The sequence below is a fragment of the Terrapene carolina genome, unplaced genomic scaffold (assembly GCF_002925995.2).
Source record: "Terrapene carolina triunguis isolate 2854851 unplaced genomic scaffold, T_m_triunguis-2.0 Scaffold68, whole genome shotgun sequence".
NCBI classification, from domain to species: domain Eukaryota; kingdom Metazoa; phylum Chordata; order Testudines; family Emydidae; genus Terrapene; species Terrapene triunguis.
In genome coordinates this window covers 13295219-13315334 of record NW_020664419.1, presented here as the reverse complement: position 1 = coordinate 13315334, position 20116 = coordinate 13295219, and the positions used below count along the sequence as shown (strand labels likewise).

Below are 20116 nucleotides of genomic sequence, written 5' to 3'. Positions count from 1 at the left end.
GGACAGTAAATGAGGGACGTACAGGGGAGTAAGGGGATGTAAGGTGCCCACTTGCTCATCTGCAGTCGCTAGAATGTGGTTAATAATATGGGGAAAGAAAACCTTCTGTGGAGCTACTACTCTCACTTCCATGCAGATAGGGAATAGATGGGAAACCAAGGCTCTCCCTCATCATGCCAGCGAGCACAGCTGAGCCAGCATACTGGGGTTAAGAATCAGCACCATGGATGGGACTGGTACCGGGCATGACACCTCTGCCTCCATCCCCAGAGCAAAGAAGGAACCAGGAATCAGATTGTGGACTCACATTACGATCTAATTTATGGCTTGTTGAGCAGGACTTGTGACAAAGCCATGATTTAGCCCTGTATGGTGTGACTGGATTTCTCTGCAGTTCTGTGCCATCAGATTATATATAGCCATTAGCATTGTAGGAATCAGACTGCAGAACTTCAGTAAAATGGGAACGTTTTTTGGTATTGACATAACTGGTGCTAGTTAACCCCAGGATAATTAGCAGGCCATCCAGCATGGTCATATTTTCCTTTCCTGTGGGTGAAATCTTCATCCAAGCAGTTTCTTTCTCATCGTCACTGTAACAAGGACTATCCCCTAGCTACTCCACAGTGGAAACAAAATTATATTGGAATGCCCGAAAATATGTCTGTGAAAAAAACAGGTTCCAATGTATCCAGTTAAAGCGTATCCTGAATATCTGATGTGGGGGATTATTTGGCACAGTCTAGGTACATCTGTCAGTAAAGTGAATTAATAACAGTAATCTTATCTTCTAAACTGAGTTACTCACCAGAGCCCATTGATCCTAAAAGAGAAGCCCAATTCAATTTGTGTGAAATTGTTTGAAATACTACTCTGTAAAACTTGATCTAGAACTCAGATAAAACACCACTTTGGTACCTGAGGCCTGATCAGAGTCGCCATAGTGCTTAACATATTGTACCTTTGACCTCAAGGGCTTTCTGCAGCACCAAGCTACCATAATCATTGCAGGATCTTCTTAAAAGAAAAGCATTTATTTAAAAAATGTGATGCTTAGAGCTACAGTGTCTATCTGCCCTGCTCAGATTCCACAACTCCACTTGTTTCTCTTTATCAAAACTCCATTTATGCTGTCCCAAAATGTAGCATTCAATAGACTATAAATGTTGTACTGATGACAGTCCTGTACTAATACCGTGTAAAGCCCTACAAACCGTGACACCCTGTTATGTTCATTAGCTTGAAGTCCTCTCTCTGATGTTTGCAGGTTTTTCTCCAAACCCCAATTACCAAATTGGAGCCAGGGTAATTAGGGCAGTTTCCAATTCTCATATTGCTAATAACCTTAATAATGAATTATTAGTTTTTCTGGATAGTTGTGGAAAGTTCAGGAGTTTTTGTTTTAAGTTTATGTTCTGCTTGTTCTATGGTGTTCTGTAAAGCGACTTTTAAGTATATTGCTCAAAGTAAATATTTAAAAATAATTAGTAATAATAATAGTGAATAACCAAAGATTTCATAACTGTCCATCTAGTATTTTTCATGAGACAAAATCATACATGCAGTATTTTAAATAAAAGGCAAAACTTCCTTTTAAGAGATTTATTTTATTTTCATTTTCCTTTAAAAATTGCATCTGCAAATTTGGAGTTAATGAAAGAGATTAGATTGCAATTGCATTTTGTGGAAAAATTAAACAAAGATGTACTGTTTAAAAAAAAAAAAACCCCTCCTCAGCATAGATATTTAGATTTCAACTTGATCATAAGACAGTTATTAGAGTTGGTCAAGAAACAGCATTTCTGTCTCATGGGAATTTATGAGATTTTGAAATTTTCTTTTGTCCCAATTCAAGATACAAACTTGATAACTATAATTTTTTTCACAGAATGAAATAACGGAAAAAAATTGTTTATACTTTATCAAAACATTTCATTTCTATAAAGATCAAAATATTTTATTTCAGTAGGGTCCAAATGTTTCATTTGGACTTTTTTTGTTTCCACTTTTATATGATATCGTAAAGTAAAATGTAATATAACATTCAGAATAATGTCAAAATGATAAAGTATAAATGAAACATTCCAACTTTATCAAAACAAACTATTTCAATAAGTATCTATTTTGGGTCAAAATAGATACTTGCCCGCTAAACATTTTGATGTAGTTGAATCAGCATTTTCTGATGGAAAAATGGAGAATTTTCCAACAGAGCATTTTTGACCATATCTAATAGTTATTCTTGGGAAATCTTTGTATTAGGAAGAATGTTGACTCTCTATATTTTTATTATGCTTAATGCCTTTACCGCATGGCTTTAAAAATAACCTAAATTTTCCAAAGTGACTAGTGATTGTAGGTGCTGATCTTGAGACACCCTAAAGGGGCTTGATTTTCAGAGGGTGAATACTTTTAGCTTTCTACAATGTGATTGTATTGCATCATGCTTAGCAGACCTCAAACATTGAATTATAACACACATTTCTTGTTACTGCTAAAAGTCTTTGGTAATCTTTGACAAACCAGAAATGCTAGGTTTTGGTTTAAGCTGGCAAAATTGCAACTGTTTCCAGAAAGTTGGTTTATGCAAAATGAAGCACAGATATATGCTTCAAAGGTTAAATAGAGAGATGGTCATAAGTTAGAAAGTTCAGTTCCAAATCCAGACTTCCATACATCTTTGAGGGGGTGTTTAGCGCTGGGGTTTTGAGACCTGGACCTGCTCACATTGACGTCAGTGGAAAAACTCTCAGTAACCTAAATGAGTGTAGAATCGAGCCCTTGGTGCAAACCTATCTCTAATTAAAAGATACAAGTTGTACAGGGCTGTTGTTGTTTTATCCTGAAACAAGGCTAATGCCATTCATCACATAATAGAAATACAAATAACTTTAGGGACATATAAGTCTTAGATACTTTTGCTTGACACCAGGACAGCATGTACTTAAAAGAACTGACAACTTCATCAGTTTGACAACATTCTTCCAGCTGTCCTTGTGTCCACAATGAGCCTTCTAATAACATCTGCACTTGTATTTTAAAACAAGTATGAAAAACTTCCTACTTCAGAATGGCTAATAAAATGTGGCTGAGTAAGTTTAGCACATTCCCCTCTATAATAATACCTCTGAGGCAGCTGACATTTCATGACACCAATCTAATAATATTGTGCTGTCCTGTTCATTCTTTAACAGCTGAAGCAGAGTAATGAATCATTTTTCTGTTGAACTTCCACAATTAAGAAATTTCAGAACAATGCTTTATTGAAATTCAGAACCCTGCTAGTTCATTTCAAATGTCAGTGGGTATTGTGTGGAGTCAGTTCTCAGCAATATGTAGTGTCAGGACCTTTGTATGGAAATAATTGCATATTGCAAAAGATCAAGAAATTCTGGTTGCCCTTAAATTGGAGTCTACTTATTAAGCACCTGAAAACATTTTTTTTTCTTTTAAAGATATTGGGACGGTTCTTAAAGTGGTTTCAATTCCTAAGGAGACTTGGCATGATTTAGAAGAAGTCTTGCTGGAAGAAATGGCAATCTTTCGGGTAAGTGCTGCTGAATTTCAAGTGTCAGGTTGTAGATTTTTCTGTGGACAGCTGCAAGCTGAACTTGTTGCAGGATAGCCAAGGAGTAGCCTGGCATACTCTTCTAATTAGCTTGTCCATTACACACCCAGACACTAGTCAAAATAAACCTTGAAGCTTCCAATGCTAGTTGGAGGTTAATGATAAAAGAAATAACATTCCTGATTCTTGTTGTGCTGTTTCAATGGTAAATTAGAATCACTAAATCTTTGAGTGATTGTCAGTTACAGTTAAACAATGTGTATTTTCTGGAATCTCCCCACCCATCCTCTCCCAGAAGGTTATACAAAATAATAACTACATAGGTGGCTATTAGAAACAATTCAGATTATCAGGGTAGGAGGAGATTCTTCAGTCTTATTCCTTGAGCTTCCATGACACCTCAGTGAAAACATAACAAATACACATGAAATATACACTTTACCTCTCTTAGGCAAAATGTTGGCCTCCAGAGGTTTTTTTTTTTTTTTTTTAAGTCTGGTACCATTTACGGTTGCCTTCAAAACCAAAAGGAACAGAGGGCCTAAATTTTCAGAAGGGACTTTGGGTGTCTCCATTGTTAGGTGCCTGACTTGAGATAGCTTAAAAAGGCCTGATTTTAAGAGTATGGGAGCTCAGCATTTTATGAAAATCAAGTCCCTTTAAAGTACTGTGAGCTGCCCCACATCTTACCCCAAGTGAAGCATCCACTAGTCACTTCTGAAAATTTAGCCCAAATAAATCAAACTTTTTTTCTGAATCATGTCAGATAGATCCCCGGGGATGTTCCATGCTTTCTGTGCTACAATAAAACATTTGAGTTTCCTGAATTATTCCTCTCTTCATCCTATGTTGCCATCACTGTATCTTTGGTTTGACAGTAGACACAACATATTTGGGCAGATCTTATAGAAATGTTTACTTTCAGCATTCTATGCTTCACAGGCAAAGTTTGCACAAGAATCACCGCCCAGAGATTGGTCACTGTCAGGCTGTGTTTCATTTTTTGTGGGTTTGGGTTTTTTGTTGTTTTGGGGTTTTTTAACACAAATGTAAATTAGAAGCTATGAAGGGAAAATGAGAAGTGTAATTTGTGGCTTCTGGCTTTTCTCTCTTTAACATGTAGCAAGATTATTATGTACTCCGCAGGGTAATCTGGCAACTTTGATAGCATAGGAGTTTCTTCCTTAAATAAAGCAGAAGTGCCAAGAGATCAAAGAAATAGGAGAGTAAATTAGGAAAAACTGAATCAACGTTATTTTCCACACTGGATTTGCAGCAGCACTACACTGAATGGCAAATTAGGATTTGGGTTTTAAATTTACTGGTGCATCTTTTGTATTATATAAAAATAGTTTGGGCCTGATTCTCATTGACATTAAGGCCTCCTTAGTTTAATATGTAAGGAGGCCTTGAAGTAAACAGGAATTAGATCTTTTAATAGAAATTTTGCAATAAATTTTAGATGGAACCTACGATATCTGAGTTTTTACTGGCTACAGAAGAGGCTATCTCTGTGTCATGAAGAATGTATTTCACTGTTTGAGCCGCAGTATGATGAATACAATGGTTTTCATTTATAAATCCACCAAACTGAAAACCTTCCAGCTCTGTTACATTGATAACAAATGCCTTTTTTAACCCGAATTGTGAAATATTCCCCGGAACAGCTGAGCAAACAAGCAAATGAGTTCAATTTTCATTCAAATGTAACACGTAATTGATGCTTTCTAATACCAGGTCTATTAACCCATTTGTAAAGGAGTCCACATGCTTAGCATCCACTCAGCCATATCAAATTCTCCCAGGATCAGCAGGTTGAAAGCTTAATGCGAACTATATTAATATACCTTGCTAAAAACATGATGCATAGGGTCAGTTAGTAGTACTCTTTTGCATTGCATGTAATAAGGTTTTACACTGCACTGAAACTTAAACTTTGTTAGAATTACTCATTAAGGGCTCAGTCCTGTAGCTTTTACTTACATAACTAATCCCACTGAAGTTACTGGGACTACCCTATCAATGTAAAATAAAACAAAAAACCCTTTAGGATCAAGACTAAATCCATTATTTTATTAACGTGATTATAAAGCTACAATAATTTATATTGGAAACTATGTATGAGTCCAAAATCTGCTAACTTTACTCAGGCATAATGTTCCATAGAAGTCAGTGCCTGAGTAAGGTGAGCAGGATTTGCCCATTATATTGATTAAATACTTCACCGTATAAAAATTTACTACCAGTATGAGCTCCACATTCCATAAACATAAGCATGAGCAATTCCAATACAGTCAATAGGACTACTCATGTGAGGAGAGCTGGTCACATGAATAAGTGTTTGCAGGACTGGGGTCTTCATCTAGGTATTATTAAAGTGATTGGTTTATTTACATAAGAACATAAGAATGGCCATACTGGGTCAGACCAAAGGTCCATTCTGCCCAGTATCCTGTCTCCGACAGTGACCAATGCCAGGTGCCCCAGAGGGACTGAACCTAACAGGTAATGATCAAGTGATCATTTGGGTTCCGTCACCTGCACCTTATCATATTAATATTTATTCTTAAGCTTTTCTCTATGCGTGCTAGATGGATACATTCCTGTAAATTTAAATTTAACAGTATGAGCAGAAATGAATTTCAAAAAGTGAAACAAACAACAAAACCAATAACTCTGGAATAATGAAGTATGAGAAATGATTGATAAATTGTGATGTTGAATTTAGACTTGCACAGGCACAAATGCATATGCATTCTAATTCACCTATAACAATAAAAACATTTCATTTTAATAGTCAGCAAGAAATGCCATCAAAGGATCCAAAGAGTTTCTTAGCTGGTAGATGACCCTCTAGCACTAATTTCATGTTTATAAAAAGAACATTTTACATTTTAACCCATTTTAATGTTTTTTCTAGGAACCCACGGTTATTTCTGCCATGAAGATTTCCACAAAGCAGGTACTGTATGCACAAGCTTTAAATCACTTTTTAAAATATTTATTGGCCTGTATATTTCAGAGACAGTAACTTGGCACTTAGGAGAGGCATATTAATTATACCAGCAACATCCCATCCCTTTACATAAACATCAGCAGTTTCTCAAGGAAAATGTGTCAGGCAGTGGAGAAAGGAAAAAGTTAGTTTTGTGCTTTACTGGCAAGGTGTAAACTAAACACTAACTAACCAGCTGCTTGTAGAAAAATTCCACATTACCAAATGCTCCAGTGACTAAGAAGCTATGGAGTTTAGAGGCATTGCACTCACTTACAACATGTCTGAATTTGGCCCTTTACACATATGGATCCAGTGCTGTTTCCTGCAAAGTTAGTGACAAAACCCTTCACTGATTTAAGTGGAAGCACAGTCACCCCCGGTATGCTTTATAATAGCTTATATTATAGATATATAAAAATAGAGAGGTGATTTTTCCCAGTTTTGCTGACTTTGGGCCTGATTCGCAAAATACGAACGAGTATCTTGCTTACTAACATGAATATTCCTATTGAAGTTCCAGTAGTAATACCTGATAGTAAGTTGTTGCAGGATTGGGTCCATTAGTAATGGTGTACAACACCTCTCAGCAAAGAGTCACAATGAGACCTATGCCCTGTTGAAATAGGTCTTAAGTGGTGCATTGGCCTTGTGAGGGCACCCTTCAAAGGGCTAAATTGTATTTTCTAATGAACAAAGCTCAACTCTCCATTTCAAATGCTGAAAATAGAACTAGGAATCCATTGTGTATTGGAAACCTGCCTGAAAATGTGCAGTATTTGACACAAAACATTTTGTTTGGGGCCACTTCCCTGACATATCACCCAAACCAACAAAAACGGTGGCTTAAAAAGAATGTACCATTTACAAACAAACCTGTCAAGTGGTGTATATGTTCACATCATACCAAAATGCTCTGCTTTGGATTATTTTTACAAGTACATTCTTTTAAGACAGCTGATTGTATTGTATAATGGGCTGTGCATTTTAATATAACAACTTCTTCAAAGCATCTTTATTTACTTAGGAGGGATTACAATTTCCCCCAAGTCATTAGAAAACAAATTACAATATTAATATTATCTAAAACTAGAAAGAGCACAGTATGAGTTATTCAGGCAAAATTAAGCTTTTGAAATATCAGCCAGCCTTGGATTAAAAATGACAGAATCATGATTCAGCATGACAAGCTTTTGGCACAGAGACTTTGTATCAAAGAAGTATTTGGCAACATGCTTCAACACTATATTTATGATTAAAAGATGCTCTAGGTTTTACATCTCAAACACATTACTCATTGTGTTTAAGTTGTGGGGTTTCACATAAACATCATAATAACATAATAATTCTAGCCCGGGGTGGGCAAACTACGGCCCGTGGGCCATATCCGGCCCATCAGCCATTTTAATCCATCCCTTGAGCTCCCGCTGGGGAGCAGGGTCTGGGGCTTGCCCCTCTCCGGCCCTCCAGCCAGGGAGCAGAGATGGGTGCCATTCCATGTGGCTCCTGGAAGCAGCGGCATGGCCCCCCTCTGGCTCCTACACATAGGGGCAGCTTGGGGGCTCCACTCTGCACGCTGCCCCTGCCCCAAGCGCGACCCCCGCAGCTCCCATTGGCCAGGAACTGCCGTCAATGGGAGCTGCAGGGGCGATGCTTGCAGATGGGGCAGCATGCAGAGCCACCTGGCCGCACCTCCGCATAGGAGCCGGAGAAGGGACATGCCTCTGCTTCCAGGAGCCGCTTGAGGTAAGTGCCGCCCGGAGCCTGCACCACTGAGCCTTTCCTCATGCCCCAACCCCCTGCCCCAGCCCAGAGTTCCCTCCCGCACTCTGAACTCCTCATTTCTGGCCCCACCCTGGAGCGCGCACCCCCCAACCAGAGCCCTCACCCCCTCCCGCACCCCAACCCCAATTTTGTGAGCATTCATGGCCCGCCATACAATTTCTATTCCCAGATGTGGCCCTTGGGCCAAAACATTTGCCCACCCCTGCTCTAGGCACTGCACAGTGCAAAAGTGTAAATGTAAACAATAAAATCAGCATGCTTTATTCAATAGTTTCAGTGCAATCATCACTATATATATAAACTAGGAGTGCGTTGATGTGATTCAGACAGCCCTGTGTACAGACCTTTCTGCTTACTCTTGCATACTTTACTAGGTCTGTGGGTCCCATCTACTGGTACTTCAAGACTTTACCATTGCTACCTCTCTGGCAGTCTTGCCAACTCAATTGGCATTCCCCACTAGGTGTCTAGCTAAGGCCTAGTGCTGGCTGGCCCTCTGCACAGGGGTGAATTTTACCCCTTGAATCAGCCCTTAACAATGCATTCAGAGTGAGCCTTGATGTGCCTCCTGTCCCTCTCTAGCTCACAGAGGTTAGATTTTGAGTTCATCACTAAGGCTTTCATGTGTGTTCCATCCCCTAAATCCACTGACCCCTGAGATCTGCACAGTTCTTGGTGAATCAGCAACAGGAGCAGGCCATCTGAGCAGAGCCCCTTGCCCCCCTGACTCCCTGCAGTTCCTTAAAAGCACTCTTACTGCAGGAGCCAACACTGCCCCCAGAAATTCCCTCAGATGGGGCTCCACAATACTGAGGAAAAACCTGAAAAGTTACCCAGATTCAATCTACAATAACTTTCTCCTCATTGCCCCCTAAGTTTGGGAGGAGGAACAGGCCACAGAAAATCCCTGGTACCCCCATACCTATCCCCCTCCCCACCTGCTGCTATGAATACCCACAGAACAGAGTAGGGGAGCTGGAAGTAGCATTTTGTGGTGCAAGCCCTCACCCCTTCTACCTCTTGGGCTCAGATTTATGGGTTTTATGAACCCCTGTGCTCATAGAAGCCTTGGGTGGGATGGGACAAGTAGATCATGGGTAGATACAGACAAACTTTTTGTCTGGAACAGAGAATTTCTGTGTTCCCACCACCCACATTTCCATTCAAGGAGGGGAGGAGAGAGAGACAATCCCTTAAATCTTCAAAAAGAACTTACACTATATTTGCATACATGTGTGAAGTACTATATCTTATTCAGTTCTCACTCTTTCTGCTCCTGCATATTTTCATACTAGATAACATTCAGTCCTGTGCTGAAGAGCCATACAAGACCTATGCCCCACTTTCACGGCCTTGTGCTGGCTTGCTGTACAGGGATGCATTTTACATCTGTTATTCCAAACCATAGGAAAAACAGTTGTATCTCAGACATGAATGTGTGGTAAGTGATGGCAAACGGAGACCACTGCCACGTATTTTGACCCTCCCTTAACCCGCAGATCTTCCCTATAGTGCTGTTGTTTCAGCAGTTTGAAAAGATCTCTTCAATGGACAGCTTCTCTTGCTGTAATTTGATCTGATAATCAGTTGATGTATTAAACACAAATTGTCTTGTGAGAGTGCAGTGTCAGGCCATTCATGGGGATGATTCCATTACCATTTTTTGAGTTTCATATTGGCTGGAATTATTTATTATTAGTGTCCAGCATAATGGTCAACAACTGGATCCTAAATACATTGCTTTAAAGAGAAGCAAGTAGAGTGATTTGGATACCCTCTTGATTATAGGATTCCTAAACCACATAATATACTGAACCGATTGAACATTCTGAACTGTCCCATAATAACTAAAATCTTTAAGCAACTTTCTTTTGGTCTTAGTTAATTTATTTTAGATTTCCTATGACTCTCTGTGCTTCTGGTCAGTTCAGAGCCTCTCATTCTAGGGAGATTTATTAGAAATCATTTTTGACTAATCAAAAATTCTTCGCTTGTGGCAATTCCAAGTACATTGGTGTACTTGAAACCTATTACAGTTTGGACTGAAAACACATGAGGAAGTACTTCTTCACACAACACACAGTCAATATGTGTAACTTGTTGCCAGGGGATACTGTGAAGGCGAAAAGTATAACTGGATTCAAAAAAGAATTAGATAGATGCCTGGAGAATAGGTCCATCAATGGATGTTAGCCAAGATGGTCAGGGATGCAACACATGTTCTTGATGTCCCTAAACCTCTGACTGCCAGAAGCTGGGAATGGATGACAGGGGATGGGTCACTTGATAGTTGCCCTGTTCTGTTCACGTCCGCTGAAGCATCTGGCACTGGCCACTGTCAGAAGACAGGATACTGGGCTATATTGTCCATTGGTCTGACCTAATTTTGCCATTTCTATGGTATTGAAGGATAGGAACTTAGAGACATAGTCTACCTCGCTTCGCTTGTGGCAATTCCAATGACGTCCGTGGAGGTTTCATACAAAAATCAGTATCAGAATTTGTCCCATAGAAACAGGAAATAATTTTCTTACTTGGACTTTTTTTTAAAATATTGGGGCTGATTTGCCTCTCGCTCACATGTGTAAATCAGGAGCAATATCACTGAAGTCACTGTAGACACACTGGCGTAAAACCCATGTAAATGAGATCAGAATCAGCCCTCACTATATATATTTTTGATGTATTGTGCATGTCTTTCCAGTGAAACCTGATTATTTGCCAACTTGCACTTATTTCACAGCAACAACTCTACATTGGCTCAGCTGCTGGAGTTTCACAGCTTCCTTTGCACCGCTGCGACGTGTACGGAAAAGCATGTGCTGAGTGCTGCCTTGCTAGAGACCCTTACTGTGCTTGGGACGGCTCTTCGTGCTCGCGTTACTTCCCCACTGCTAAGAGGTAGGGACAGTTGCACATATCTGCATTATATACCACTTGCCTTAATTGATGATCTGAAAGGTGACCTGTGGGATTTCGAGGTTTTTCATGGGATGGTTAACTGGAGCCCTGTCTATTTCAAAGAAAACATATTTGTGGAAGTTACAAGCAATATCAAGTCTTGGTAAGTGAACATTGCTACTTTTGGGGATGGCTTGGAAAGTCCATGATAAAAAACAAACAAACATTCAGAATGGTGCCATCTCTGAAATGGAAATCTGCTGTCTTATACAATGAAAAATGTCAACAATAAAAAATGGAGAGAAAATTCATTGAGAGCTCAGGCCTGCAATCATTACACACTTATGAATACAGGTATTTAACAACTGTAACATCATTTGCCCTACACTTTCAAAAGTTGTTGTGATGCTAACTGAATGAGAAAGCATTTGGGGCTTAATGAAAACTGACAGATAGATACCACCTTATTCTCTATTGCTCTGCAACTTGTGCAAAACTGGTGTAGCCATTCTGATTTGATAGCATTTTACACTCACTTTGCACAGATGTAAATGATTACACAAGCGGTATCGTGAAGAAGTATCAGGCCCTGTACATGAAAAATAATATTTGTATTTTTCTAAGTACTGTGGAGTAGCTGTTTAGCTTAACGTTTTTAAAACATGCATTTTTAGCCTCCAAATAAACTTTAAATCTATCGCTATTAAGAATTGACTTTGGGCCAGGGTCTATAATCTGCTGTCAATTACTCAGGTATAAACAACAGGGAGTCCGGTGGCACCTTAAAGACTAACAGATTTATTTGGGCATAAGCTTTCATGGGTAAAAAACCTCACTTCTTCAGACGCCAGGCATCTGAAGAAGTGAGGTTTTTTACCCACAAAAGCTTATGCCCAAATAAATCTGTTAGTCTTTAAGGTGCCACCGGACTCCTTGTTGTTTTTGTGGATACAGACTAACACGGCTACCCCCGATACTTAATTACTCACATGTAAATCTGAAATAACTTATTTGATAAACATTGTTGCAAATCAGATCAGAATTTGGCCCATGGTCAGCATATCATCACCTTCTAACTATCAGTATTTTAGACAAATTATTGCAAAAAAAAAAAAAATTGCTCAGATGGTGATAATGTAAAAGGGAATATGCCATAGGTGTCTTGCATCAAAGGAGACATGAGAGATCCAAGCATTTATGTACAGAAGAGGCAAACTTCATCTTGAAGCTAAAGTTTACAAATACTTCAGTTAGGAATTTCATGCTTCCAAAATGTATTTAACTCTGGGGGGAGGGGAGGGGGGCCGGGGGCGTTGGTTGGCTGCCGGAAGGGATGAGATAATGTAAGGGACAGTAGGGAGAGTTTCCTCCACAGATATTTCAGCTGGAGAGGATTGAAATGTCAAGCTTTGTACCTCAGTGTAGCCTAAGCAAACACTTGGTGGGGGTGGGGGGGAAGCTGCTTATGAAACATGCAGTCTTATTTTTGCACCAGAATATTGAAATAATTTGAGGCAAAATAATTCTTCCCAGGGGAGGTAAAGAAGATAAACTAAATACACCTGTCACAAAATGAGCATTCCCGGAAAGAACTCAAATGCCATGGCCTCCCACTAATGCATCTCTACAAATCCAGATTCCAAAAGTGTTGGGAATGCTGTGGCTTGGTGCATGTGTAGAGATGATTTGCTTATAGTCATTTTCTTTATCTGTCTGTCTTTTATATATTTCCCACTCAGTGTATCTTTAAGGAGCCTAAATGACAGTTTAGAAAGCGTATAGTGTGACCATTTGACTCAGCGTTGTGCAGATGCTTTGGAGCTCATGTTTCATAGATCACCATGCTGGCTTAATGCTGAAATGTGTGACATTTGCTTGATATCCTAACTAAATGCTTGATCCAAAATCCATTGACATTAATGGGAGTCTAATTGGGCCTAATTCCTACAAATAGAATTCTATAAATAAGTTGGCCCATGGAATTTATGAAGGGAGTGACAAACATTACATTTGCAGCTCATTTGGGCCTGGGTGTGGTTCTGATTCACCCATATTGCAACTAGCTTTCCATGGGGAAAATACAGTGCAAACTGGAATGAGTGAGAGAGATGAAGTATATCTTTAGAACATCCACCTAAACACAGAAGGGTGCCTTCTATTAAAATGCTTTCATGCATCTTGTTGTGTCATTACAGTGGAAAATATGATATTAATAGTGGTAGACAGAAGTGTCTAAGACATCTAAGTCCCACTGACTTTCAGTGGGATTCATGCACCCAAGGTGAAGTGTTCAAAACCGCATAAGTCCCATTTTCAGAAATAAATTAAAACTTAGTCTCCTCGGTGCCTAAAAATCACTTTTGAAAATGGGACTTAAGGGGTATCAGCTGAGGAATTTGATTCTGGATCCGGGTGTGAATTTTTTGACAATCTCTCCAAGAAAAAAATGATGATTTGTGGAAATCAAAATTGTGAGAAGAATTTCCACAAAATTCCCGTTTCTGAAAAAAAAGAATTATGGGATGGGAAAACCATTTTCCAGCCCATTTCTCCCTTCAGCCAAAGTTTGTTAAGCTATGCAGCATACCCAATAGACTATCTATTCATTCAGGGCATTGTGAAAATTGGATATGCCCACGGAGGGAGATAGTGAGGAGATGCATCATGAAATCTATGGATGAAGAGAGTTATGGGTGAAATGTTCAATAGCTCATAAGTCCCATTTTCAAAAATAAATGAAACTTAGGCTCCTTTCTGACTAAATCACTTTTGAAAATGATATTTAGGTGCTTTTTTTTCAGAAATGGGAATTTTGATTTCAACAAATCAGCATTTTTTCATGGAGAGATTGTCAAAAAATTCCCACCCAGATCCAGAATCAAATTCCGCAGCTGATAACCCCTAATGGAGAACCCCCTGCATGCCTCCCCCATCAGTTCTGGGGCTGTTAATGAATTGTGTTCCAACTGATTTTCACTCTAACAATGGGAGGGGTAAGAGATGATCTCTGTATTGCAGAAACCATTATATTTGCTTAATTTGTACCATTGTGACTGAAGGGTGAGATCAAGTGTGGCTCTTACAAGGATACTTCACTTTTTTGTGCGTGTCAATGGATGCCATAATCTGACATCTCAATATTGTTCGGCCACCTAATCCTTTTTGCTCTCTCCTGACTTTGCAATCCCTCTGGTTTTCTACTATTCCCAAAGTAAAGTGCTTGTTCTCAAAACACATCTTTGTTTGCCCTGTTCTTTTCTTCTTTTTTAAATAAAACTCCTTTTCATGGGCTGAATTGGGTTTTGTATCACAGCTGTTTAGGTAAGAAAAGAAACAGACAAAGCTAGCACAACAAATGCAAACCAAAGAGAACTGTATAGAAAAATATGTTTTGTTTTGTTTTCTGTAAAACACAACATTTTTCCAAACAGATCAACACTTTGTCAAAGAGAAGAGATGGAGAGCAAATTGGAGGGAGAATATAAAGTTATATTAAATGGGACTGTGATAAGAACTAGAGAGGAATTCAAGCTACACAATTTAGATCTGGACTTCGAATAGACCATTTTTCAAGGATGTTCCGATTCAGAATTTTAATTCAGCCCATACTAAAGATGAAAGCCACTTGCAAAAACTTGCATATGGATTTAGATCCAAGGTTGTGGTCAAACCAGAAGAAAGTTGAGTTAAACATTATTCTATCCATCTCTAAATATATTAAGCCCTAGAAGTAACATTGTAGTTTGCCAAATAAGCCTCTTGCCTATAATCTAGAAGAATCTAACGATAAAGCTAGGCTATTTAATGTAATCTCAGTTTGTAAGCAAGATGGTGCCATTTTAAATTCCTTGTATTTTCAATAAACATTAAACAGGCTGCACTTTGTACATGTTGGACTCTTATTAATATACATTTCAAAAGACCGATGAATTTACCCATAATCAGTATTTTTAGGAGGGCTTACTATACATTCACATGCATTTATCAATGACTGAAGCCTTCATTTGGAAGCATGAAGAAGTTTATTATCTACAATGCTATAGAATGCAATAAAGTATGAAGTTCTTTACTTACCCTGCTGTCTTCTAGGTGATGTTGCGTGCCCCATATAACAGTAAATAACAATGCCCTTCTTTTTTGGCTTACCTAACACAAATACTTAATTTCATCTCTGAGAAAGTGAATAACATTTTCTGATGTGATTTTCTTAGGCGTACTAGACGACAAGATATCCGAAATGGAGATCCTCTCACTCACTGTTCTGACCTGCAGCATCATGGTAAGAAATAGATATTTTGTTTAAGTACAACCAGCAGGCATGTCATGTTCAGACTGTGCATGATTGCCGTGGGAAGCAAAAGTATGAAACAGGAGTGAAACTATATTGCCTACTCGTGAAAAGTTAACTTGCCTTTGGTCGTTAACCTAATTTTGATTGCCTGTAATAATCAGATCAAGGATTCAGTATACTCTTATTTGCAAGCTAATAACACATTCAAACTTTTTTAAACTTTCTGATCCACCTGACATTGTAACATAGGAATAAGCTTTACATATTGAATGGGAAATTATCATATTGGTCATCATCATTGCTATCATCAATGTACGTGTTGCTTTACATAGAGGTGACACCATAACTCACTGCTATATATAGTGATGTAACAAACCATATTGGCACAGAATTATATATGCTTGTAGTGGAAAAGAACTGTTACATCATCTAGTTAATTCTTGGGACAAGGATTGTTTCCTGTAATATAAACAGACTGGTCTAATTTTAAATGGGATAAGATTTCTATACTTTTTTATCCCTCTATTTTGTTCCTGGTTGTAAAGGTGCCACAAGGGGGAGACAGAGACAGGCAAATCCTTCCCCCCTCGACATCCTAACACATTTGGTATAATTTTGTCCCCCAACTGGGACATGCTGGCTACCACTTCCCGCAGCTCCCATTGGTCAGGAACCGTGGCCACTGAGAGCTGCGGGGGGCCTTGCCTGTGGATGGTCACATAAACAAAATGTCTCGCGGCCCACCAGCGGATTAACCCGATGGGCCGCATGCCGAAGGTTGCCGACCCCTGCCATAGACAATGGCAGCAGTGCAAGAACTCAGGCTGATAATGCTGCCAGGCCACGGGGGTGATTCTGCCTCTCCAGGGCTCTCTGCATGCTGCCTGTGGGGGACAGGGGAAACCGAGGAGCTCTGGCTCTGGGGGTACTGTGGGGGGAGGGAGGATGCCAAGGAGCTGGCTCTGGGAGTGCTGGTTCTGGGGAGGGAGCTGTAATGACCTGGGGAACAGTGTTACCACTGCCAGGCCTTTTTCACTGCAGCCACTGTAGTCCCCACCCGGCAGCCCGAATCCACCGCCATCTCTTCATAACAGTGTGGGGTGAGGCTGGGCTGGCTCAGTCCCAGGAGCAAAGGGCCCAGCCTGGCCACCAGGGGGCGCGAGCACATAGTGGAGGGGCAGTGGGACAGAAAAGCACCAACCTCACCCACCAGTTCAATTTTGTGGCTCATCCCCCATTCCCTTTGACCCACCTAACTCCAGCCCCTAACCCCATCCTGCAGATATGTCTACCCCAATCTCCTCCCTCTGCAAGGGTCAGATTTTTGTTTTAGTAAGTGGTTGTATGTCAGAAGACAAACCTGTCTTCCCACAGGTACCCAATTTTCTGCCACACATTTCACAGCATTCTCATTAAGAGACTGAGAACTTTACTTTTTGCTCTACATGAAAAAGAACACTTAGACGATACTTCCCTCTGCTGGAGAAAATTGACCACTGTTGCTTTGTGACATAAGTGATGCTGGTGTTGGTTAAACCAATTAATAGACTTCAGAGATATACAAAGTGGAGATGGCTGAACAGGGAGATATCTGGGATCCCATGTGTCTTCAACTCCTTATAATAACAGCAACTAATCTATGCTCACATTGCTGTATTACATTGCAGTTACACTGCTTATTTCTAGGGCTGTCAAACGATTAAAAAAATTAATCGCGCTTAATCGTAAGATTTAAAAAAATCTTGATTAATCACAGTTTTAATCTCACTGTTAAACAAGAATAGGATACCATTTATTTAAATATTTTTGGATGTTTTCTACATTTTCAAATATATTGATTTCAATTATAACACAGAATACAAAGTGTACAATGCTCACTTTATATTATTTTTATTACAAATATTTGCACTGTAAAAAAGATGAACAAAAGAAACAGTGTTTTTCAATTCACCTCATACAAGTATTGTAGTTAAATCTCTTTATCACGAAAGTGCAACTTATAAATGTAGAATTTTTTTTAACGTAACTGCACTCCAAATGAAACAATGGAAAACTTTAGTGCCTACAAGACCACATTTGTAAGGCAATTTATTCCAGTACTTAACTACCCTAACAGTTAGGAAGTTTTTCCTAATGTCCAACCTAAATCTCCCTTGCTGCAGTTTAAGCCCATTGCTTCTTCTCCTATCTTCAGAGGTTAATGAGAACAATTTTTCTCCCTCCTCCTTGTAACAACCTTTTATGTATTTAAAACCTGTTATCAGGTCCCCCCTCAGTCTTCTCTTCTACAGACTGAACAAACTAAGTTTTTTCAATCTTTTCTCATATGTCATGTTTTCTAGAACTTTAATCATTGTTGTTGCTCTCTTCTGGACTTTCTCCAATTTGTCCAAATCTTTCCTGAAATGTGGTGCCCAGACTGGACACAATACTCCAGCTGAGGCCATATCAGCATGGAGTAAAGCAGAAGAATTACTTGTGTCTTCCTTACAACACTCCTGCTAATACATCCCAGAATTATGTTTACTTTTTTTTGCAAGAGTGTTACACTGTTGACTCATATTTAGCTTGTGATCCACTATGACCCCCAGATCCCTTTCTGCAATACTCCTTTCTAGGCAGTCACTTCCCATTTTGTATGCCTGCAATTAATTATTCCTTCCTAAGCGTAGTACTTTGCATTTGTCCTTATTGAATTTCATCCTATTTACTTCAGACCATGTCTCCAGTTTCTCCAGATCTTTTTGAATGTTTATCCTATCCTCCAAAGCTCTTGCAACCCAGGCTTAAATAGAGTACTTTCTGGAGCCCCCTCCAAAACCACTTCTAACATGCCATAAAAGCTCCAGGGGGGTTGAAAATATTTACTGGAGCTCCACTCTGGACAGCTCCACCTGAATTTAAGGCCTGCTTGCAACCCCTCCCAGCTTGATATCCTCCACAGACTTTATAAGTGTACCCTCTATGCCAGTATCTAAATCATTGATGAAGATATTGAACAGAACCAGAACTACTCCCTGTGGGACTCCACTCGATATGTCCTTCCAGTTTGACTGTGAACAACTGATAATTACTCTCTTGGAATGGTTTTCCAACCAGTTATGTACCCACCATATAGCTCCATCTAGGTTGTATTTCCCTAGTTTGTTTATGAGACTGTCATGTGAGACAGTATCGAAAGTCTTGCTCAAGTCAAGATATACCACATCAACACTTTCCCCAATCCACAAGACTATATGGACAATAACAGTCTGCAACTTTTTATGATATGCATTTTACCAGATGGTGAACTAAGGCATTATCAAACACCATCTAACTGTCCATTCTAGCAACCTACTAGAAACCAGTCATGTGGTACTGTATTTTTCATTTGGAAAAACCTACTCTAATCATCCAAAGTCATATTAATAAACATGTTTTCAAATACATCAACAGGAGACGCATAAAGCTGATGGCAAGATACCCCTTCATGAAGTCAAATTCAATGAGAAAACAAAGTGGGAAGTGATTAGAAACACAGTTACAATGTCTTGACAGTGTCCTCCAGCTTTAGTTCCACAAGGCACTAGAGCTTAAAGACACTGAGTTCAAAATAATGCACATACTGGATAGCTTCAGTTGTTTGATCTAAAGTGAAATTTCTCCCACCTGAATTCTGACTCCGTTTAGGTTGTCACATTACAAAAATTTCATTGAATTTAAACTATGGAATGTTACCAGATGCACTCACTATTTCAGCTGGAAACGTGTGTCACACAGCATACAACCGAGCTACTTGATCCTATGAAAAATCCTTCTAAGCTGTTTTCCATCTTGCACATGGCAGTCTGTTGTGTATCAGATGCAGAATGGGGTTCCTCTGCATGGCAACTGCATGCTCTGGTGGTCCTTCCACCCACTCGCACCTCTAGGAATTCCTGTGCATTCACTACTGTTTCATTCTCCCTCCTTGTGCCAGGGAACTGCATGAAGAGATAATATCTTTTTTTGTGTTAAAAAGGACAGGCTTTTACCCTTTTTCAAAGACAGTACAGAGCAACTTTCACCAAGAGGCCTCTGAGGCCTGGTCTACACTGAGGGGGGATCAATATAAATTACGTAACTTCAGCTATGTGAATAACGTAGCTGAAGTCGACATATTTAGATCTACTCACTGCGGTGTTTTCACTGTGGTAAGTTGAAAGCTGACACTCTCCCGTCAACTCCACCTGCACCTCTCGCCCCGGTGGAGTACCGGAATCGACGGGAGAGCGCTCAGCGGTCGATTTATTGTGTCTAGACTAGACGCAATAAATTGACCCCCGCTGGATTGATCGCTGCTCGTCGATCTAGTGGGTAATGTAGACAAGCCCTGAGTGTTTGAGCCATTTGAATGTGCATAGAACAGGATACAAATAGCTTATGCACCAACCGTATCACTTGGGTGTATAGAGAAATTGATTTCAGAGCCACAATAGAACATGAGCACTGTAAGCCAAATATTGAAAAGTGCCAAACACCCACAAAAACCATTTTCATTAAAAGGAGTTGTTAATGCTCAATGTAACCAGTCACTCTTGGTCAAATATTAAGGTGT

General features: G+C 39.6%; 1 protein-coding gene across 3 annotated transcripts in view; it reads left to right on the top strand.

Moving 5' to 3' along the window:
• The window catches only part of SEMA3A (semaphorin 3A), a 284250-nt gene that overhangs the window by 255339 nt on the left and 8795 nt on the right, over positions 1 to 20116 (top strand). For all 3 annotated transcript variants that reach the window (XM_024194461.3, XM_024194460.3, XM_024194459.3), the window contains 4 exons: positions 3456 to 3547; positions 6489 to 6530; positions 11092 to 11249; positions 15461 to 15528. In XM_024194461.3, coding sequence (XP_024050229.2) covers positions 3456 to 3547; positions 6489 to 6530; positions 11092 to 11249; positions 15461 to 15528 — 360 coding nt within the window. The remainder of the gene's footprint in view (positions 1 to 3455; positions 3548 to 6488; positions 6531 to 11091; positions 11250 to 15460; positions 15529 to 20116) is intronic.